Source organism: Salvelinus alpinus, chromosome 24 (genome assembly GCF_045679555.1).
Source record: "Salvelinus alpinus chromosome 24, SLU_Salpinus.1, whole genome shotgun sequence".
Classification (NCBI taxonomy): Eukaryota; Metazoa; Chordata; class Actinopteri; order Salmoniformes; family Salmonidae; genus Salvelinus; species Salvelinus alpinus.
This window is the reverse complement of record NC_092109.1, coordinates 47,542,055-47,567,997: the sequence shown is the minus strand read 5'-3', so window position 1 is coordinate 47,567,997 and position 25,943 is coordinate 47,542,055. Positions and strand designations below refer to the sequence as shown.

The window sequence follows — 25,943 nt, the reverse complement described above, 5'->3', positions numbered from 1 at the left end:
TTCAAAAATAAGGACATTTGTAAGTGACGCCAAACATTTGTGTATATATAAACGGAAATGTATCTATAAAATAAATATCACTACAGCAGCTCCTACCTTGACAGTGATCAGGGGCTTGAAGGTTCGGACCAGAGAGAGGCTGGAGTCGTAGATGCTGTTCCCCACCTTGAGCCTCTGCTTCAGGGGGACGGGTCTGTAGTCAGTCTGGTAAAGCTCCGCATCCAGCCACCCAGCCAGCAGGGACAGGTTTGGGAGGGTGGCACTCATACCCACGATTTGGATACCTTCTGATAAGGAGCTAGATAGATAGAGAGAGACAGAGACAGAGAGACAGAGACAGAGACAGAGACAGAGACAGAGACAGAGACAGAGAGAGAGAGAGAGAGAGAGAGAGAGAGAGAGAGAGAGAGAGAGAGAGAGAGAGAGAGAGAGAGAGAGAGAGAGAGAGAGAGAGAGAGAGAGAGGGAGGGAGGGAGATACAACAAGTGTGCTGTTAAAATTGGGGAAAAAATACTAATTTCTTTCCTCAAGGCCGTGGGGTGAGACAGGGATGCAGCTTAAGCCCCACCCTCTTCAACATATATAACAACGAATTGGCGAGGGCACTAGAACAGTCTGCAGCACCCGGCCTCACCCTACTAGAATCTGAAGTCAAATGTCTACTGTTTGCTGATGATCTGAAGTCATCATTTTGGCAAATGTTTAAAATTGACTTTTTATTGGCTGCTTCATTACAGGAGTTAAAAATTCTGGTAAAATGAATTACCATAATCGAAATGTTCTGTTAAAATGAATTACCATAATCGAAACGTTCTGGTGAATTACCGTAATCTAAACGTTCTGGTGAATTACCGTAATCTAAACGTTCTGGTGAATTACCGTAATCTAAACGTTCTGGTGAATTACCGTAATCTAAACGTTCTGGTGAATTACCGTAATCTAAACGTTCTGGTGAATTACCGTAGTCTAAACGTTCTGGTGAAGTACCGTAATCTAAACGTTCTGGTGAAGTACCGTAATCTAAACGTTCTGGTGAATTACCGTAATCTAAACGTTCTGGTGAATTACCATAGTCTAAACGTTCTGGTGAATTACCGTAATCTAAACGTTCTGGTGAATTACCGTAATCTAAATGTTCTGGTGAATTACCGTAATCTAAACGTTCTGGTGAATTACCGTAATCTAAACGTTCTGGTGAATTACCGTAATCTAAATGTTCTGGTGAATTACCGTAATCTAAACGTTCTGGTGAATTACCGAGAAACCCCCCAGACGTACCCGTTGTTGGTGTTGTGTTTGAGGGCGATGTATCGTATCTTGGTGAGCAGTAGTTCCAGCAGGTATCCTCTACCGGAGTCTCCTACCATGTGAAGCTCATCCACAACTACCACACCTACAGAGTGGATTAGATTATTACACTACCACACCTACACACACAGTGGATTAGATTATTACACTACCACACAGTGGATTAGATTATTACACTACCACACAGTGGATTAGATTATTACACTACCACACAGTGGATTAGATTATTACACTACCACACAGTGGATTAGATTATTACACTACCACACAGTGGATTAGATTATTACACTACCACACAGTGGATTAGATTATTACACTACCACACAGTGGATTAGATTATTACACTACCACACAGTGGATTAGATTATTACACTACCACACAGTGGATTAGATTATTACACTACCACACAGTGGATTAGATTATTACACTACCACACAGCAGATTAGATTATTACACTACCACACAGTGGATTAGATTATTACACTACAGTGGATTAGATTATTACACTACCACACAGCGGATTAGATTATTACACTACCACACAGTGGATTAGATTATTACACTACAGTGTATTAGATTATTACACTACCACACAGCAGATTAGATTATTACACTACCACACAGTGGATTAGATTATTACACTACCACACAGTGGATTAGATTATTACACTACCACACAGTGGATTAGATTATTACACTACCACACAATGGATTAGATTATTACACTACCACACAGTGGATTAGATTATTACACTACCACACACAGTGGATTAGATTATTACACTACCACACAATGGATTAGATTATTACACTACCACACACAGCAGATTAGATTATTACACTACCACACAGTGGATTAGATTATTACACTACCACACAATGGATTAGATTATTACACTACAGTGGATTAGATTATTACACTACAGTGGATTAGATTATTACACTACCACACAGTGGATTAGATTATTACACTACCACACACAGCAGATTAGATTATTACACTACCACACAGTGGATTAGATTATTACACTACCACACAATGGATTAGATTATTACACTACAGTGGATTAGATTATTACACTACCACACAGCAGATTAGATTATTACACTACCACACAGTGGATTAGATTATTACACTACCACACAGTGGATTAGATTATTACACTACCACACAGTGGATTAGATTATTACACTACCACACAGTGGATTAGATTATTACACTACCACACAGTGGATTAGATTATTACACTACCACACAGTGGATTAGATTATTACACTACCACACAGTGGATTAGATTATTACACTACCACACAGTGGATTAGATTATTACACTATCACACACAGTGGATTAGATTATTACACTACCAAACAGTGGATTAGATTATTACACTACAGTGGATTAGATTATTACACTACAGTGGATTAGATTATTACACTACCACACAGTGGATTAGATTATTACACTACCACACAATGGATTAGATTATTACACTACCACACAGTGGATTAGATTATTACACTACCACACACAGTGGATTAGATTATTACACTACCACACAGTGGATTAGATTATTACACTACCACACAGTGGATTAGATTATTACACTACCACACAGCGGATTAGATTATTACACTACAGCAGATTAGATTATTACACTACCACACAGTGGATTAGATTATTACACTACCACACAGTGGATTAGATTATTACACTACCACACAGTGGATTAGATTATTACACTACCAAACAGTGGATTAGATTATTACACTACAGTGGATTAGATTATTACACTACCACACAGTGGATTAGATTATTACACTACCACACAATGGATTAGATTATTACACTACCACACAGTGGATTAGATTATTACACTACCACACACAGTGGATTAGATTATTACACTACCACACAGTGGATTAGATTATTACACTACCACACAGTGGATTCGATTATTACACTACCACACAGTGGATTAGATTATTACACTACCACACAGCAGATTAGATTATTACACTACCACACAGTGGATTAGATTATTACACTACCACACAATGGATTAGATTATTACACTACCACACAGTGGATTAGATTATTACACTACCACACACAGTGGATTAGATTATTACACTACCACACAGTGGATTAGATTATTACACTACCACACAGTGGATTAGATTATTACACTACCACACAGCGGATTAGATTATTACACTACCACACAGCAGATTAGATTATTACACTACCACACAATGGATTAGATTATTACACTACCACACACAGCAGATTAGATTATTACACTACCACACAATGGATTAGATTATTACACTACCACACAATGGATTAGATTATTACACTACCACACAGTGGATTAGATTATTACACTACCACACAGTGGATTAGATTATTACACTACCACACAGTGGATTAGATTATTACACTACAGCAGATTAGATTATTACACTACCACACAGTGGATTAGATTATTACACTACAGCAGATTAGATTATTACACTACCACACAGTGGATTAGATTATTACACTACAGCAGATTAGATTATTACACTACCACACAGTGGATTAGATTATTAAACTACAGCAGATTAGATTATTACACTACCACACAGTGGATTAGATTATTACACTACCACACAGTGGATTAGATTATTACACTACCACACAGTGGATTAGATTATTACACTACCACACAGTGGATTAGATTATTACACTACCACACAGTGGATTAGATTATTACACTACCACACAGTGGATTAGATTATTACACTACCACACAGCGGATTAGATTATTACACTACCACACAGTGGATTAGATTATTACACTACCACACAGTGGATTAGATTATTACACTACCACACAGTGGATTAGATTATTACACTACCACACAGTGGATTAGATTATTACACTACCACACAGTGGATTAGATTATTACACTACCACACAGCAGATTAGATTATTACACTACCACACAGCAGATTAGATTATTACACTACCACACAGTGGATTAGATTATTACACTACCACACAATGGATTAGATTATTACACTACCACACAGTGGATTAGATTATTACACTACCACACAATGGATTAGATTATTACACTACCACACAATGGATTAGATTATTACACTACCACACAGTGGATTAGATTATTACACTACCACACAGCAGATTAGATTATTACACTACCACACAGTGGATTAGATTATTACACACACAGCAGATTAGATTATTACACTACCACACAGTGGATTAGATTATTACACTACAGCAGATTAGATTATTACACTACCACACAGTGGATTAGATTATTACACTACAGCAGATTAGATTATTACACTACCACACAGTGGATTAGATTATTACACTACAGCAGATTAGATTATTACACTACCACACAGTGGATTAGATTATTACACTACAGCAGATTAGATTATTACACTACCACACAGTGGATTAGATTATTACACTACCACACAGCAGATTAGATTATTACACTACCACACAGCAGATTAGATTATTACACTACCACACAGTGGATTAGATTATTACACACACAGCAGATTAGATTATTACACACACAGCAGATTAGATTATTACACTACCACACAGCAGATTAGATTATTAACCTACCACACAGTGGATTAGATTATTACACTACCACACAGCAGATTAGATTATTACACTACCACACAGCAGATTAGATTATTACACTACCACACAGTGGATTAGATTATTACACTACCACACAGTGGATTAGATTATTACACTACCACACAGCGGATTAGATTATTACACTACCACACACAGTGGATTAGATTATTACACTACCACACAGTGGATTAGATTATTACACACACAGCAGATTAGATTATTACACTACCACACAGCAGATTAGATTATTACACTACCACACAGTGGATTAGATTATTACACTACCACACAGCAGATTAGATTATTACACTACCACACAGCAGATTAGATTATTACACTACCACACAGTGGATTAGATTATTACACTACCACACAGTGGATTAGATTATTACACTACCACACAGCGGATTAGATTATTACACTACCACACACAGTGGATTAGATTATTACACTACCACACAGTGGATTAGATTATTACACACACAGCAGATTAGATTATTACACTACCACACAGCAGATTAGATTATTACACTACCACACAGTGGATTAGATTATTACACTACCACACAGTGGATTAGATTATTACACTACCACACAGTGGATTAGATTATTACACTACCACACAGTGGATTAGATTATTACACTACCACACAGTGGATTAGATTATTACACTACCACACAGCAGATTAGATTATTACACTACCACACAGCAGATTAGATTATTACACTACCACACAGTGGATTAGATTATTACACTACCACACAATGGATTAGATTATTACACTACCACACAGTGGATTAGATTATTACACTACCACACAATGGATTAGATTATTACACTACCACACAATGGATTAGATTATTACACTACCACACAGTGGATTAGATTATTACACTACCACACAGCAGATTAGATTATTACACTACCACACAGTGGATTAGATTATTACACACACAGCAGATTAGATTATTACACTACCACACAGTGGATTAGATTATTACACTACAGCAGATTAGATTATTACACTACCACACAGTGGATTAGATTATTACACTACAGCAGATTAGATTATTACACTACCACACAGTGGATTAGATTATTACACTACAGCAGATTAGATTATTACACTACCACACAGTGGATTAGATTATTACACTACAGCAGATTAGATTATTACACTACCACACAGTGGATTAGATTATTACACTACCACACAGCAGATTAGATTATTACACTACCACACAGCAGATTAGATTATTACACTACCACACAGTGGATTAGATTATTACACACACAGCAGATTAGATTATTACACACACAGCAGATTAGATTATTACACTACCACACAGCAGATTAGATTATTAACCTACCACACAGTGGATTAGATTATTACACTACCACACAGCAGATTAGATTATTACACTACCACACAGCAGATTAGATTATTACACTACCACACAGTGGATTAGATTATTACACTACCACACAGTGGATTAGATTATTACACTACCACACAGCGGATTAGATTATTACACTACCACACACAGTGGATTAGATTATTACACTACCACACAGTGGATTAGATTATTACACACACAGCAGATTAGATTATTACACTACCACACAGCAGATTAGATTATTACACTACCACACAGTGGATTAGATTATTACACTACCACACAGCAGATTAGATTATTACACTACCACACAGCAGATTAGATTATTACACTACCACACAGTGGATTAGATTATTACACTACCACACAGTGGATTAGATTATTACACTACCACACAGCGGATTAGATTATTACACTACCACACACAGTGGATTAGATTATTACACTACCACACAGTGGATTAGATTATTACACACACATCAGATTAGATTATTACACTACCACACAGCAGATTAGATTATTACACTACCACACAGTGGATTAGATTATTACACTACCACACAGTGGATTAGATTATTACACTACCACACAGTGGATTAGATTATTACACTACCACACAGTGGATTAGATTATTACACTACCACATAGCGGATTAGATTATTACACTACCACACAGTGGATTAGATTATTACACTACCACACAGCAGATTAGATTATTACACTACCACACAGCAGATTAGATTATTACACTACCACACAGTGGATTAGATTATTACACTACCACACAATGGATTAGATTATTACACTACCACACAGTGGATTAGATTATTACACTACCACACAATGGATTAGATTATTACACTACCACACAATGGATTAGATTATTACACTACCACACAGTGGATTAGATTATTACACTACCACACAGCAGATTAGATTATTACACTACCACACAGTGGATTAGATTATTACACACACAGCAGATTAGATTATTACACTACCACACAGTGGATTAGATTATTACACTACAGCAGATTAGATTATTACACTACCACACAGTGGATTAGATTATTACACTACAGCAGATTAGATTATTACACTACCACACAGTGGATTAGATTATTACACTACAGCAGATTAGATTATTACACTACCACACAGTGGATTAGATTATTACACTACAGCAGATTAGATTATTACACTACCACACAGTGGATTAGATTATTACACTACCACACAGTGGATTAGATTATTACACTACCACACAGTGGATTAGATTATTACACTACCACACAGCGGATTAGATTATTACACTACCACACAGTGGATTAGATTATTACACTACCACACAGTGGATTAGATTATTACACTACCACACAGTGGATTAGATTATTACACTACCACACAGTGGATTAGATTATTACACTACCACACAGTGGATTAGATTATTACACTACCACACAGCGGATTAGATTATTACACTACCACACAGCAGATTAGATTATTACACTACCACACAGCAGATTAGATTATTACACTACCACACAGCAGATTAGATTATTACACTACCACACAGTGGATTAGATTATTACACTACCACACAGTGGATTAGATTATTACACTACCACACAGTGGATTAGATTATTACACTACCACACAGTGGATTAGATTATTACACTACCACATAGCGGATTAGATTATTACACTACCACACAGTGGATTAGATTATTACACTACCACACAGCAGATTAGATTATTACACTACCACACAGCAGATTAGATTATTACACTACCACACAGTGGATTAGATTATTACACTACCACACAGTGGATTAGATTATTACACTACCACATAGCGGATTAGATTATTACACTACCACACAGTGGATTAGATTATTACACTACCACACAGCAGATTAGATTATTACACTACCACACAGCAGATTAGATTATTACACTACCACACAGTGGATTAGATTATTACACTACCACACAATGGATTAGATTATTACACTACCACACAGTGGATTAGATTATTACACTACCACACAATGGATTAGATTATTACACTACCACACAATGGATTAGATTATTACACTACCACACAGTGGATTAGATTATTACACTACCACACAGCAGATTAGATTATTACACTACCACACAGTGGATTAGATTATTACACACACAGCAGATTAGATTATTACACTACCACACAGTGGATTAGATTATTACACTACAGCAGATTAGATTATTACACTACCACACAGTGGATTAGATTATTACACTACCACACAGTGGATTAGATTATTACACTACCACACAGTGGATTAGATTATTACACTACCACATAGCGGATTAGATTATTACACTACCACACAGTGGATTAGATTATTACACTACCACACAGCAGATTAGATTATTACACTACCACACAGCAGATTAGATTATTACACTACCACACAGTGGATTAGATTATTACACTACCACACAATGGATTAGATTATTACACTACCACACAGTGGATTAGATTATTACACTACCACACAATGGATTAGATTATTACACTACCACACAATGGATTAGATTATTACACTACCACACAGTGGATTAGATTATTACACTACCACACAGCAGATTAGATTATTACACTACCACACAGTGGATTAGATTATTACACACACAGCAGATTAGATTATTACACTACCACACAGTGGATTAGATTATTACACTACAGCAGATTAGATTATTACACTACCACACAGTGGATTAGATTATTACACTACAGCAGATTAGATTATTACACTACCACACAGTGGATTAGATTATTACACTACAGCAGATTAGATTATTACACTACCACACAGTGGATTAGATTATTACACTACAGCAGATTAGATTATTACACTACCACACAGTGGATTAGATTATTACACTACCACACAGCAGATTAGATTATTACACTACCACACAGCAGATTAGATTATTACACTACCACACAGTGGATTAGATTATTACACACACAGCAGATTAGATTATTACACACACAGCAGATTAGATTATTACACTACCACACAGCAGATTAGATTATTAACCTACCACACAGTGGATTAGATTATTACACTACCACACAGCAGATTAGATTATTACACTACCACACAGCAGATTAGATTATTACACTACCACACAGTGGATTAGATTATTACACTACCACACAGTGGATTAGATTATTACACTACCACACAGCGGATTAGATTATTACACTACCACACACAGTGGATTAGATTATTACACTACCACACAGTGGATTAGATTATTACACACACAGCAGATTAGATTATTACACTACCACACAGCAGATTAGATTATTACACTACCACACAGTGGATTAGATTATTACACTACCACACAGCAGATTAGATTATTACACTACCACACAGCAGATTAGATTATTACACTACCACACAGTGGATTAGATTATTACACTACCACACAGTGGATTAGATTATTACACTACCACACAGCGGATTAGATTATTACACTACCACACACAGTGGATTAGATTATTACACTACCACACAGTGGATTAGATTATTACACACACAGCAGATTAGATTATTACACTACCACACAGCAGATTAGATTATTACACTACCACACAGTGGATTAGATTATTACACTACCACACAGTGGATTAGATTATTACACTACCACACAGTGGATTAGATTATTACACTACCACACAGCGGATTAGATTATTACACTACCACACAGCAGATTAGATTATTACACTACCACACAGCAGATTAGATTATTACACTACCACACAGTGGATTAGATTATTACACTACCACACAGTGGATTAGATTATTACACTACCACACAGCAGATTAGATTATTACACTACCACACAGCAGATTAGATTATTACACTACCACACAGTGGATTAGATTATTACACTACCACACAGTGGATTAGATTATTACACTACCACACAGCGGATTAGATTATTACACTACCACACACAGTGGATTAGATTATTACACTACCACACAGTGGATTAGATTATTACACACACAGCAGATTAGATTATTACACTACCACACAGCAGATTAGATTATTACACTACCACACAGTGGATTAGATTATTACACTACCACACAGTGGATTAGATTATTACACTACCACACAGTGGATTAGATTATTACACTACCACACAGCGGATTAGATTATTACACTACCACACAGCAGATTAGATTATTACACTACCACACAGCAGATTAGATTATTACACTACCACACAGTGGATTAGATTATTACACTACCACACAGTGGATTAGATTATTACACTACCACACAGTGGATTAGATTATTACACTACCACACAGTGGATTAGATTATTACACTACCACACAGTGGATTAGATTATTACACTACCACATAGTGGATTAGATTATTACACTACCACACAGTGGATTAGATTATTACACTACCACACAGCAGATTAGATTATTACACTACCACACAGTGGATTAGATTATTACACTACCACACAATGGATTAGATTATTACACTACCACACAGTGGATTAGATTATTACACTACCACACAATGGATTAGATTATTACACTACCACACAATGGATTAGATTATTACACTACCACACAGTGGATTAGATTATTACACTACCACACAGCAGATTAGATTATTACACTACCACACAGTGGATTAGATTATTACACTACCACACAGTGGATTAGATTATTACACACACAGCAGATTAGATTATTACACTACCACACAGTGGATTAGATTATTACACTACAGCAGATTAGATTATTACACTACCACACAGTGGATTAGATTATTACACTACAGCAGATTAGATTATTACACTACCACACAGTGGATTAGATTATTACACTACAGCAGATTAGATTATTACACTACCACACAGTGGATTAGATTATTACACTACAGCAGATTAGATTATTACACTACCACACAGTGGATTAGATTATTACACTACCACACAGCAGATTAGATTATTACACTACCACACAGTGGATTAGATTATTACACACACAGCAGATTAGATTATTACACTACCACACAGCAGATTAGATTATTACACTACCACACAGCAGATTAGATTATTACACTACCACACAGTGGATTAGATTATTACACTACCACACAGCAGATTAGATTATTACACTACCACACAGCAGATTAGATTATTACACTACCACACAGTGGATTAGATTATTACACTACCACACAGTGGATTAGATTATTACACTACCACACAGCGGATTAGATTATTACACTACCACACACAGTGGATTAGATTATTACACTACCACACAGTGGATTAGATTATTACACACACAGCAGATTAGATTATTACACTACCACACAGCAGATTAGATTATTACACTACCACACAGTGGATTAGATTATTACACTACCACACAGTGGATTAGATTATTACACTACCACACAATGGATTAGATTATTACACACACAGCAGATTAGATTATTACACTACCACACAGCAGATTAGATTATTACACTACCACACACAGTGGATTAGATTATTACACTACCACACAGTGGATTAGATTATTACACACACAGCAGATTAGATTATTACACTACCACACAGTGGATTAGATTATTACACTACCACACAGTGGATTAGATTATTACACTACCACACAGTGGATTAGATTATTACACTACCACACAGTGGATTAGATTATTACACTACCACACAGCAGATTAGATTATTACACTACCACACAGCAGATTAGATTATTACACTACCACACAGTGGATTAGATTATTACACTACCACACAGTGGATTAGATTATTACACTACCACACAGTGGATTAGATTATTACACACACAGCAGATTAGATTATTACACTACCACACAGCAGATTAGATTATTACACTACCACACTAACAACATACTGTACAACATCAACACCTACCCAGTAGGTCCATGGAGTCCTCCTCTATGAGTCTGTTGAGGAGGGAGTTGGCCTTCTCTATAGTACACACTGCTACGTCCAGACTACTGAAACCTCCAGGAGCAGCCCGGCCTCCCATGTAGCCCTCCACACACACCCCCGCCTCGGAGAACACACTCTGGAGACGACACACACTGAGGACACACTCTGGAGACGACACACACTGAGGACACACTCTGGAGACGACACACTCTGAGGACACACTCTGGAGACGACACACACTGAGGACACACTCTGTAGACGACACACACTGAGGACACACTCTGTAGACGACACACACTGAGAACACACTCTGGAGACGACACACACTGAGGACACACTCTGGAGACGACACACACTGAGGACACACTCTGGAGACGACACACACTGAGGACACACTCTGGAGACGACACACACTGAGGACACACACTGGAGACGACACACACTGAGGACACACTCTGGAGACGACACTGAGGACACACTCTGGAGACGACACACACTGAGGACACACTCTGGAGACGACACACACTGAGGACACACTCTGGAGACGACACACACTGAGGACACACTCTGGAGACGACACACACTGAGGACACACTCTGGAGACGACACACACTGAGGACACACTCTGGAGACGACACACTCTGAGGACACACACTGGAGACGACACACACTGAGGACACACTCTGGAGACGACACACTCTGAGGACACACTCTGGAGACGACACACTCTGAGGACACACTCTGGAGACGACACACTCTGAGGACACACTCTGGAGACGACACACACTGAGGACACACTCTGGAGACGACACACACTGAGGACACACTCTGTAGACGACACACACTGAGGACACACTCTGGAGACGACACACTCTGAGGACACACTCTGGAGACGACACACTCTGTCTCTTTTTAGTAACGTAAAACACTGTGGCTAAAGGGAAGGGGTCTAAATACTTTCCGACTGCATTTGTCATGTTTTTATATATTTTAGCAAATTTATTGAAAACGAAATACAGAAATATCTCATTTACAGAAGTATTCACACCCCTGAGTCAATACATGTTAGAATCACCTTTGGCAGCAATTACAGCTGTGAGTCTTTCTGGGTCAGTCTCTAAGAGCTTTGCACACCTGGAATGTACAATATTTGCACATTATTCTCTCAAAAATACTTCAAGCTTAGGTTTATTATTATTATTTATTTATTATTATTTAAGGTTATTGCTAAACAGCCATTTTCAAGTCTTGTCATAGATTTTCAAGCCAATTTAAGTCAAAACTAGGCAACTCAGGAACATTCTATGTGTTTTAGGTTATTGTCCTGCTGAAAAGTTCATTTGACAAGCATACCCATAACATATAGCAGCCATGTTGAAAATATGAAGAGTGGTACTCAGTGAAGATGTTAATGACACGTTGGATGGTTGGACCCCCAGTCCTTATTAACTCAGTTGCTGGAGAGGAAAGAAACCACTCAGGGATGTCCCGCCCCAAAAAATCTTGAGTCATCTTTTCTTTCAACCAATCTTGCATTTTTCCATATATAGACACACCTAAAGTTATTTTTACCCTTTTTTCTCCCAAATTTTGTGGTATCCAAATTGGTAGTTACAGTCTTGTCTCATCGCTGCAAAAAGTTTGTCCGGGAGAGGCAAAGGTCGAGAGCCATGCGTCCTCCGAAATATGACCCAACCACTGCTTCTTGACACAATGCCCGCTTAACTCGGAAGCCAGCCGCACCAATGTGTCGGAGGAAATACGGTACACCTGGCGACCATGTCAGCGTGCATACGCCTGGCCCGCCACAGGAGTCGCTAGAGCTTGATGGGACAAGGGCATCCCTTCTGGCCAAACCCTCCCCTAACCCGGACAACGCTGGGCCAATTGTGCGCCACCCCATTGGTCTCCCGGTCGCGGCCGGCTGCGACAGAGCCTGGACTCGAACCAGGATCTCTAGTGGCACAGCTAGCAACTGCGATGCAGTGCCTTAGACCACTACGCCAGTCGGGAGGTCCACACACTATGTGTTTTAATAAATCAACTATATGTACCGAACTGGTCTGATGCTTTAAGCACGCTGTTTGATTAAATAACTAAGACACACAAATGACTCAAGAGGGAGCCAGAGATCAAGATAGCCTAGCCAGAACCTGTTCCTGACCCTCCTGCTGCAGCTTCGCAGATTCTGGCTTTATGCTCCTGATGTTATAGGTGTTGTCGGTAATAGGCTACACCAACCTTTTCCATTTAGAGTGCCAATTTATCTTACCATTTCTACCGATATTAAATCAAATGTTATTTGTCACATGCGCCGAATACAACTGGTGTAGAAGACCTTACAGTGAAATGCTTACTTACAAGCCCTTAACCAACAATGCTTTAAGAAGTTTAGAAAAAAATAAGTGTTAAGTAAAAAATTGAAAATAAAAGTAACAAAGTATTCAACAGCAATAGTAAAATAACAATAGCGAGGCTATTTACAAGGGGTACCGGTACAGAGATATACAAGCCCGTTATGATTTTCATGTGCACATTTTCGTGGAACCGTTTAATTTCATTTATAATAGCCTTTGTATCTCAAAATCGTTGTCTGTGGTTAATCTACATTCTATCTAAATGAAAATGATACCCAATCTAAAAGTAACTACCATTGCCAACTATGTAAAAATAGCCTACATAAAGCCAACAAATAAAAACATTGCAGCCTGCAGGTAGAAAATATCCTGATAAAAGTAAATATCCTATAAATCACATGGCCCGTCTGCAACAAACTGTAAACATTGCATCAACTATCAGCAAGGTAGGCCCAACACTCGCTAGCAAACTTGCAACATTGTATAACATTCTGGGCCCTCAGAGTTCCCACCAGTGAGCTTGGGACAGACACAGCTGTAGGCTATTTGTGCAAAAGGATAAGAAGTAATCAGGTATTCTATGACGTTTCCACTGGATCAGAGCATTACATTTCTTCCTTTCATGCTGAGTGGTTATCGAAAGGGAGAGGGCTGGAAATATTGTTCAAATACTTTGAGGAACTTCTTAATTGATCCTAAAAACAGACTTTGTTTAATCGCTGTTTCAGGTGAAGAAACAATGACGTTGAGAAACTCCACAGCTCATTAGTGGTGGTGAGTTAAGACAATCAGAAATACTATCAGCCATCCCCTCTTACAGCTCTTAGAGACTGACCCAGAAAGACTCACAGCTCTTAGAGACTGACCCAGAAAGACTCACAGCTCTTAGAGACTGACCCAGAAAGACTCACAGCTCTTAGAGACTGACCCAGAAAGACTCACAGCTCTTAGACTGACCCAGAAAGACTCACAGCTCTTAGAGACTGACCCAGAAAGACTCACAGCTCTTAGAGACTGACCCAGAAAGACTCACAGCTCTTAGAGACTGACCCAGAAAGACTCACAGCTCTTAGAGACTGACCCAGAAAGCCTCACAGCTCTTAGAGACTTACCCAGAAAGACTCACAGCTCTTATAGACTTACCCAGAAAGACTCACAGCTCTTATAGACTTACCCAGAAGACTCACAGCTCTTAGAGACTTACCCAGAAAGACTCACAGCTCTTATAGACTGACCCAGAAAGACTCACAGCTCTTAGAGACTGACCCAGAAAGACACTCACAGCTCTTAGAGACTGACACAGAAAGACTCACAGCTCTTAGAGACTGACCCAGAAAGACTCACAGCTCTTAGAGACTGACCCAGAAAGACACTCACAGCTCTTAGAGACTGACACAGAAAGACTCACAGCTGTAATCACTGCCAAAGGTGATTCTAACAAACATGTATTGACTCAGGGAGCTGAATACTTACGCAGCGACTATATTTTTGTGGTTTAATTATTGTGTAGATTGTTGACAAAATAAATGACAATTAAATCCACTTTAATCCCACTTTGTAAGACAATAACATGTGAAGAAATCCAAGGGGTCTGAATACTTTTTGCAAGGCACTGTACATATACACAGAGCATTTCTGCCTCTCCATCCCTCTATCCCTTCCACTGTACCTGTAGGTAGGTCATCTTCTCCTTGGCCAGGGATACGAAGGGCAGAATAAACAGAGCTTTCCTCCTGGTCTCCAGAACTCTCTTCAGCATTAACAGCTCTGCCACCAGGGTCTTCCCTGCACTGGTTGGGGCTGGGATTAGAGGTCAGGGTTAACGGTCAGGGGTCAGAGGTTAACGGTCAGGGGTCAGGGGTTAACGGTCAGGGGTCAGGGTTCTGGGGTTAACGGTCAGGGGTCAGGGGTTAACGGTCAGGGGTCAGGGGTTAACGGTCAGGGGTCAGAGGTCGGGGTTAACGGTCAGGGGTCAGGGTTCTGGGGTTAACGGTCAGGGGTTAACGGTCAGGGGTCAGGGGTTAACGGTCAGGGGTCAGGGTTCTGGGGTTAACGGTCAGGGGTTAACAGTCAGAGGTTAACGGTCAGGGGTCAGGGTTCTGGGGCGGGGTAGATTGGTAGGGTCAAGGGGTCAGGGTTCTGGGGCGGGGTAGATTGGTAGGGTCAAGGGGTCAGGGTTCTGGGGCGGGGTAGATTGGTAGGGTCAAGGGGTCAGGGTTCTGGGGCGGGGTAGATTGGTAGGGTCAAGGGGTCAGGGTTCTGGGGCGGGGTAGATTGGTAGGGTCAAGGGGTCAGGGTTCTGGGGTTAACGGTCAGGGGTCAGGGGTTAACGGTCAGGGGTCAGGGTTCTGGGGCGGGGTAGATTGGTAGGGTCAAGGGGTCAGGGTTCTGGGGCGGGGTAGATTGGTAGGGTCAAGGGGTCAGGGTTCTGGGGCGGGGTAGATTGGTAGGGTCAAGAGGTCAGGGTTCTGGGGCGGGGTAGATTGGTAGGGTCAAGGGGTCAGGGTACCTGAGTAGACCAGGTTGTGTCCTTGCAGCACGCGTCCCAGACTGAGACACTGAGCCTGCCAGGGGAACATGGAGGAGACACCATGACGACGGTAGCGCTCAAGGACGGCAGCAGGTAGCCCCCAGCTGGACAACAACAACCTGTCACACTGCTCGTCTGGACGCATACACACCGCTGACAGACCAACCCCTGGGGAAACACACACGTTACACACACACACCGCTGACAGACCAACCCCTGGGGAAACACACACGTTACACACACACACATACACACCGCTGACAGACCAACCCCTGGGGAAACACACACGTTACACACACACCTTACACACACACACACCGCTGACAGACCAACCCCTGGGGAAACACACACGTTACACACACACGTTACACACACACAGCTGACAGACCAACCCCTGGGGAAACACACACGTTACACACACACACACACACAGCTGACAGACCAACCCCTGGGGAAACACACACGTTACACACACACCTTACACACACACACCGCTGACAGACCAACCCCTGGGGAAACACACACGTTACACACACACACACACACAGCTGACAGACCAACCCCTGGGGAAACACACACGTTACACACACGTTACACACACACAGCTGACAGACCAACCCCTGGGGAAACACACACGTTACACACACACACAGCTGACAGACCAACCCCTGGGGAAACACACACGTTACACACACACACACACACACACACACAGCTGACAGACCAACCCCTGGGGAAACACACACGTTACACACACACACACACACAGCTGACAGACCAACCCCTGGGGAAACACACACGTTACACACACACACACACACACACACACAGCTGACAGACCAACCCCTGGGGAAACACACACGTTACACACACACCTTACACACACACACACCGCTGACAGACCATCCCCTGGGGAAACACACACGTTACACACACACACACACACAGCTGACAGACCAACCCCTGGGGAAACACACACGTTACACACACACACACACACACACACACACACACACACACACACACACACACACACACACACACACACACACCTGGGGAAACACACACGTTACACACACACACACACACACACACACACTAGTTCTTTCATCCTGTACCTGTAGTGTTGAGTGTGCTGGCCTCCAGCCCAGTAGGGGGCGTGAGAACAGAGGCTGACATGTTGTTCCTCAGAGACCGCTGTAGCGCCGCTCTCTCCCTCGCCCGTGCCAGGTGGGAGGGGCTGAACAGGATGAAGTCATCAGACACGTCCAATGGGGAGTCAGCATTCTGGCAGGAACCATTTCCTCTTCCTGTGGGTGTGGTCTCAGAGCTCCTCCCCCTGGCCCTGCGCTTCCTACTGTCAACGACAACATTCAAATGAAATAGACATTTATTGGCAACGGCTGTTAACGGTACAACTATGTCAATAAAGTTAGAACAAGATCAAATGATGTTTATTGTTTGTATATTAATCTACTTGTAAAAACACACCCTCTGGAGCTGCAGTTCTTCTGAGGGGGTGAGGCGTCCGTAGGTCTGTGTGGAAGTGTCCCAGCATGCTCTCTGTCCTCCGAGTCTTCACTGAACAGCAGGCACTGAGCCAGGTTCTTACGGTGCGCTGTCTGAACCAGCCCTGGATGCTCACACACACCTGGTCCAAGTCCAACCCTAGCCCCGACCTCTGATCCTGGTGTCAGGCTGTGGGAGGTCTGGGCTGGAGCTGCAGAGGCGTTGGATACCCCTCTCTGGATTAAAGATACCCCCATCTCTACCCCATGTGTTAATTTCATCCCTCTAGGATCCAGAGCTTCCAGCACCTGCAGCATCTCCTCTCCGGGGTCTAAAGAGGAGTCTCCTACCACACACACCTGTCCTGCAGCCACATTCTGGGCCGTGTGTGTGTTGTCACGCAGCGTGTGTGTATGAGTGTTTTGCAGGCGACTGGAGCGTCTTGGGGTGAGTGGCTGCTCAGGGTCGGGGACACTGCAGAGAGAAACACAGAGTTAAAACATTATAACATCTAGTAATGTTATAATATAGTAATTAAGACAGGGTTATAATATCTAGTCATGTTATAATATAGTAATTAAGACAGGGTTATAACATCTAGTCATGTTATAATATAGTAATTAAGACAGGGTTATAACATCTAGTCATGTTATAATATAGTAATTAAGACAGGGTTATAACATCTAGTCATGTTATAATATAGTAATTAAGACAGGGTTATAACATCTAGTCATGTTATAATATAGTAATTAAGACAGGGTTATAACAGGACTGTGTGCTCTCGATCCCCATGGCCAATGTGAGAAGGACTTCCAAGCGTGTTAACCCTTGCTAGGCTGTCGCCAGACGGCATCCCGAGCCACGTCCTCAGAGCACATGAAGAACAGCAGGCTGGAGTGTTTACAGACATATTAAATCTCTCCCTATCCCAGTCTGTTGCCCCCACATGTTTCAAGATGGCCACCATTGTTCCTGTTCTCAAGAAAGCAAAGATAACTGAACTGAATGACAACCGGCCCATAGAACTCACTCCTGTCATCATGAAGTGCTTTGAGAGGCTAGTTAAGGATCATATCACTTCTACCTTACCTGACACCCTATGACCCACTTCAAGTTGCTTACCGCCCCAACAGATTCACAGACAACGCAATCGCCATCACACTGCACAATTCCCCCTAGACAAAAGCAATACCTATGTGAGAATGGTGTTCGTTGACTACAGTTCTGCGTTCAACACCATTGTCCCCTCAAAGCTCATCACTAAGTTCAGGACCCTGAGACTGAACACCTCCCTCTGCAACTGGATCAAAATTGCTTCGGTATGAATTAGAAAATGTCCGTGTCTGTAATTTTCAGTTTATCATCCCAGCTCTACAGAGTGGTGCCAGGAAGATAACCTCTCCCTGATCATGGACTACAGGAGACAGCAGAGAGAGCATGTCCCCATCCGGGGCCGCAGTGGAGAGGGTGAAAAGCTTCAAGTTCCTCTGCGTGCACATCACTGACGACCTGAAATGCTTCTACGTGTGTATTGCTTGCTGTTTGGGGTTTTAGGCTGGGTTTCTGTATAGCACTTTCTGACATCGGCTGATGTAAAAAAGGGCTTTATAAATCAATTTGATTTGATTGAAATAGTCCCTGTCACAGACAGTGGTGAAGAAGGTGCAACAGCACCTCTTCAACCACAAGAGGCTGAAGAAAGTCAGCTGGGCCCCTAACATTACATTTACATTTAAGTCATTTAGCAGACGCTCTTATCCAGAGCGACTTACAAATTGGTGCATTCACCTTATGACATCCAGTGGAACGGCCACTTTACAATAGTGCATCTAAATCTTTTAAGGGGGGGGGGAGTGAGAAGGATTACTTTATCCTATCCTAGGTATTCCTTAAAGAGGTGGGGTTTCAGGTGTCTCCGGAAGGTGGTGATTGACTCCGCTGTCCTGGCGTCGTGAGGGAGTTTGTTCCACCATTGGGGGGCCAGAGCAGCGAACAGTTTTGACTGGGCTGAGCGGGAACTGTACTTCCTCAGTGGTAGGGAGGCGAGCAGGCCAGAGGTGGATGAACGCAGTGCCCTTGTTTGGGTGTAGGGCCTGATCAGAGCCTGGAGGTACTGAGGTGCCGTTCCCCTCACAGCTCCGTAGGCAAGCACCATGGTCTTGTAGCGGATGCGAGCTTCAACTGGAAGCCAGTGGAGAGAGCGGAGGAGCGGGGTGACGTGAGAGAACTTGGGAAGGTTGAACACCAGACGGGCTGCGGCGTTCTGGATGAGTTGTAGGGGTTTAATGGCACAGGCAGGGAGCCCAGCCAACAGCGAGTTGCAGTAATCCAGACGGGAGATGACAAGTGCCTGGATTAGGACCTGCGCCGCTTCCTGTGTGAGGCAGGGTCGTACTCTGCGGATGTTGTAGAGCATGAACCTACAGGAACGGGCCACCGCCTTGATGTTGGTTGAGAACGACAGGGTGTTGTCCAGGATCACGCCAAGGTTCTTAGCGCTCTGGGAGGAGGACACAATGGAGTTGTCAACCGTGATGGCGAGATCATGGAACGGGCAGTCCTTCCCCGGGAGGAAGAGCAGCTCCGTCTTGCCGAGGTTCAGCTTGAGGTGGTGATCCGTCATCCACACTGATATGTCTGCCAGACATGCAGAGATGCGATTCGCCACCTGGTCATCAGAAGGGGGAAAGACCCTCACAAACTTCTACAGATGCACCATTGAAAGCATCCTGTCGGGCTGCATCTCCGCCTGGTGCGGTAACTGCAGGGCTCTCCATCTACAGCACCCGGTGTTACAGGAAGGCCAAGAAGATCATCAAGGACCTCATCCACACGAGCCACAGCCTGTTCACCCATCTCCCATCTAGAAGGCGGAGACAGTAGGGACGGGACGATACCAGTATCGAGATACTCATTAGTATCGTGGCAAGGAAACAAAACACGAAGCTAATTTAACCTTTTAGGAAAACAACCCTAATTTTGGAAACAAACATGATTATGCTGTCATCCAGAGTTATTTATTTTCCAAGCTATAGCACACACTATTTTACATACTGCAGATTTTTAAAAGGTCCAAATAGTTTGGTGTGCTCAGTGTTTAAAAAATATTCCGATACTGGTATTGTCCCGGCCCTAGGAGACAGTACAGGCGCGTCAAAGCTGGAACCGAGCGACTGATAAACAGCTTCTATCTCTAGGCCATCAGTCTGTTAAACAGTCACCACTAGCCAGCCTCCGCCCAGTACCCTGCCCTGAACTTTAGTCACTGTTACTAGTCGGCTACCACCCGGTTACTCAACCCTGCACCTTAGAGGCTGCTGCCCTATGTATGTACTGTACATAAACATGGAACACTGGCCACTTTAATAATGTTTACATACTGTATTCCTCACTTCATATGTATTTACTGTATTCTAGTAATGGTTCCTATATAACTACTGCTGTACTCACCTTTTCAAATCAAATCAAATGTATTTATATAGCTATTCTTACATCAGCTGATATATCAAAGTGCTGTACAGAAACCCAGCCTAAAACCCCAAACAGCAAGCAATGCAGAAGTAGAAGCACGGGTGGCTAGGGAAAACCTCCCTAGAAAGGCCAAAACCTAGGAAGAAACCTAGAGAGGAACCAGGCTATGAGGGGTGGCCAGTCCTCTTCTGGCTGTGCCGGGTGGAGATTATAACAGAACATGTACTGAACATATACTGTCTGTACACCATCCTATATAACTACTGCTGTACACACCTGCTTTATTCATATACCGTCGGTACTGTCTATACACACCATTATATATTTAGATTCTGACATTGATCATTCTGATATTGCTTGTTCTGATATTTCTTCATTTCTTTATTTTTACTTTTGGGATTATGTGTGTATTGTTTTGTATTGCTAGATATTACTGCACTGTCGGAGCTAGAAACACAAGCATTTCATTGCACCTGCGATAACATTTGTAAATATGTGTATGCGACCAATAAACGTAGATTTTGACCGTAGTGCTGCTTTGATTGACCGACAATAACAAGCTACACGCTTGAAAAGCGTTTTCATTAAAATAGGGATATTTTTTTTTCTAAAAAATGTATACTCGATAGTAATCGAATACTAACGTCCGTAGCAGTCGCCATCCCGAATAATATTAAAACCTCTTAATGTTATAATATAGTAATTAACCGAGTTTCGAAATCTAGCCCAGTACATTCTGTTAACGAGTCAACTGCTGTTCCACAGTGGGACATAGATGTATTAACATGCCAAGTTAACTCAGTGTAGTGTGGGGAAAAAATGTCCACCTGTTTTTCTTGATGATCTGATGTCGTCCCATGTAACATTTCCTCTTGGCCGGGGGTGCCGCGGAGCTCATCCTGTCGTCCTAACTATGCGTCCTCTGACCGGAGTCCTGTCCGGCTGGACTGGCTGACGGACCACGGTAGAGAGCAGGGCTCAGCAACCCTCCATATCCGACCTCACTGTTACTGGGCTGGCTGGAGCAACCAGGCAGGAGGTTCACTACGGCAGCGTATCATGGTGAAATAAAACATTCATTAGTATACTTGTAACAACCGTTAGCTAACTAGCTAACTAACGTTAAAGTAGTTACTTTAGCTGAAAGTTAGTTGTAGTCACTTTTTGCTACAAAATTAAACGTTTCGCCAGATAACGTTAACAACATTAGCATGCAAAAGTTGTGAATATAGCACAGAGTAAGCTACATTTGTTTCTGCAAATAATGTCAACAAATAAAAGAAAGAGGACAACAAAAATATGTTGTAGGAAAATGGAAACATACGTGAAGAATCGAAAATACCGCCAGTGTTTCACAAAAAAAAGTCCGATGGTGTACAACAACTTCCGTTCGTTGATAGTAGTAAACATGGACTTTCACTTGGGAAATCTAAATTATCCTCAAACCATTCACAATTACAGCAACACTTTAATTAATTTTTTTAATAGGAGTTTATGAAACTGTTCTGAGCTTTCTGACCTTTAAAGAATTGACATGTTCAGCCAGAGGGGTATTATACAAAGGCATACCGTCAACACTAAAAACGTACTTCCGGGTCAAGGAATTACGAAAATTGTCCAAATAGAAGTCCCCGACGTAATCGTAGAAAGGTGTCGCAAACCTGTATATATTCATGATATATGAAAAATAATAGGCTAAACATGAACATTGATTCATATTTGTTCATATTTAAGTGACATTAGCATTGAAATGTGGGTTTAATTGTATTGGTCACATACACATGGTTAGCAGATGTTAATGCGAGTGTAGCGAAATGCTTGTGCTTCTAGTTCCGACCATGCAGTAATATCTAATATCTAAGTAATCTAACAATTCCCCAACAACTACCTAATACACACACATCTAAATGGGTGAATGAGAATATGTACATATAAGTATATTTATTTATTTAATTTTATTTCACCTTTATTTAACCAGGTAGGCAAGTTGAGAACACGTTCTCATTTACAATTGCGACCTGGCCAAGATAAAGCAAAGCAGTTCGACACATACAACAACACATAGTTACACATGGAGTAAAACAAACATACAGTCAATAATACAGTGAAAAATAAGTCTATATACAATGTGAGCAAGTGAGGTGAGATAAGGGAGGTGAAGGCAAACAAAATACAGTGGGGAGAACAAGTATTTGATACACTGCCGATTTTGCAGGTTTTCCTACTTACAAAGCATGTAGAGGTCTGTAATTTTTATCATAGGTACACTTCAACTATGAGAGACGGAATCTAAAACAAAAATCCAGAAAATCACATTGTATGATTTTTAAGTAATTAATTTGCATTTTATTGCATGACATAAGTATTTGATACATCAGAAAAGCAGAACTTAATATTTGGTACAGAAACCTTTGTTTGCAATTACAGAGATCATACGTTTCCTGTAGTTCTTGACTAGGTTTGCACACACTGCAGCAGGGATTTTGGCCCACTCCTCCCTACAGATCTTCTCCAGATCCTTCAGGTTTCGGGGCTGTCGCTGGGCAATACGGACTTTCAGCTCCCTCCAAAGATTTTCTATTGGGTTCAGGTCTGGAGACTGGCTAGGCCACTCCAGGACCTTGAGATGCTTCTTACGGAGCCACTCCTTAGTTGCCATGGCTGTGTGCTTCGTGTCGTTGTCATGCTGGAAGACCCAGCCACGACCCATCTCAATGCTCTTACTGAGGGAAGGAGGCCCCATCCATCCTCCCCTCAATACAGTGCAGCCGCCCTGTGCCCTTTGCAGAAAAGCATCCCCAAAGAATGATGTTTCCACCTCCATGCCTCACGGTTGGGATGGTGTTCTTGGGGTTGTACTCATCCTTCTTCTTCCTCCAAACACGGCGAGTGGAGTTTAGACCAAAAAGCTCTATTTTTGTCACATCAAACCACATGACCTTCTCCCATTCCTCCTCTGGATCATCCAGATGGTCATTGGCAAACTTCAGATGAACCTGGACATGCGCTGGCTTGAGCAGGGGGACCTTGCGTGCGCTGCAGGATTTTAATCCATGGCGGCGTAGTGTGTTACTAATGGTTTTCTTTGAGACTGTGGTCCCAGCTCTCTTCAGGTCATTGACCAGGTCCTGCCGTGTAGTTCTGGGCTGATCCCTCACCTTCCTCATGATCATTGATTCCCCACGAGGTGAGATCTTGCATGGAGCCCCAGACCGAGGGTGATTGACCATCATCTTGAACTTCTTCCATTTTTTTATAATTGCACCAACAGCTGTTGCCTTCTCACCAAGCTGCTTGCCTATTATCCTGTAGCCCATCCCAGCCTTGTGCAGGTCTACAATTTCATCCCTGATGTCCTTACACAGCTCTCTGGTCTTGGCCATTGTGGAGAGGTTGGAGTCTGTTTGATTGAGTGTGTGGACAGGTGTCTTTTATACAGGTAACGAGTTCAAACATGTGCAGTTAATACAGGTAATGAGTGGAGAACAGGAGGGCTTCTTAAAGAAAAACTAACAGGTCTGTGAGAGCCGGAATTCTTACTGGTTGGTAGGTGATCAAATACTTATGTCATGCAATAAAATGCAAATTAATTACTTAAAAATCATACAATGTGATTTTCTGGATTTTTGTTTTAGATTCCGTCTCTCACAGTTGAAGTGTACCTATGATAAAAAT

The 25,943-nt window shown here is 41.5% G+C and overlaps 1 protein-coding gene across 1 annotated transcript in view; it reads right to left on the bottom strand.

Moving 5' to 3' along the window:
• polq (polymerase (DNA directed), theta) overlaps window positions 1–23,659 on the bottom strand; it is an 80,656-nt gene extending 56,997 nt beyond the window's left edge. The window contains 9 exon segments of the mRNA XM_071363258.1: window positions 97–298; window positions 1,279–1,393; window positions 12,381–12,537; window positions 16,428–16,558; window positions 17,268–17,456; window positions 18,407–18,645; window positions 18,780–19,271; window positions 23,096–23,312; window positions 23,593–23,659. Of these exon segments, the coding sequence (XP_071219359.1) occupies window positions 97–298; window positions 1,279–1,393; window positions 12,381–12,537; window positions 16,428–16,558; window positions 17,268–17,456; window positions 18,407–18,645; window positions 18,780–19,271; window positions 23,096–23,166 (1,596 nt within the window). The 5' untranslated portion in view covers window positions 23,167–23,312; window positions 23,593–23,659.
• Window positions 23,660–25,943: the final 2,284 nt, after the last annotated feature.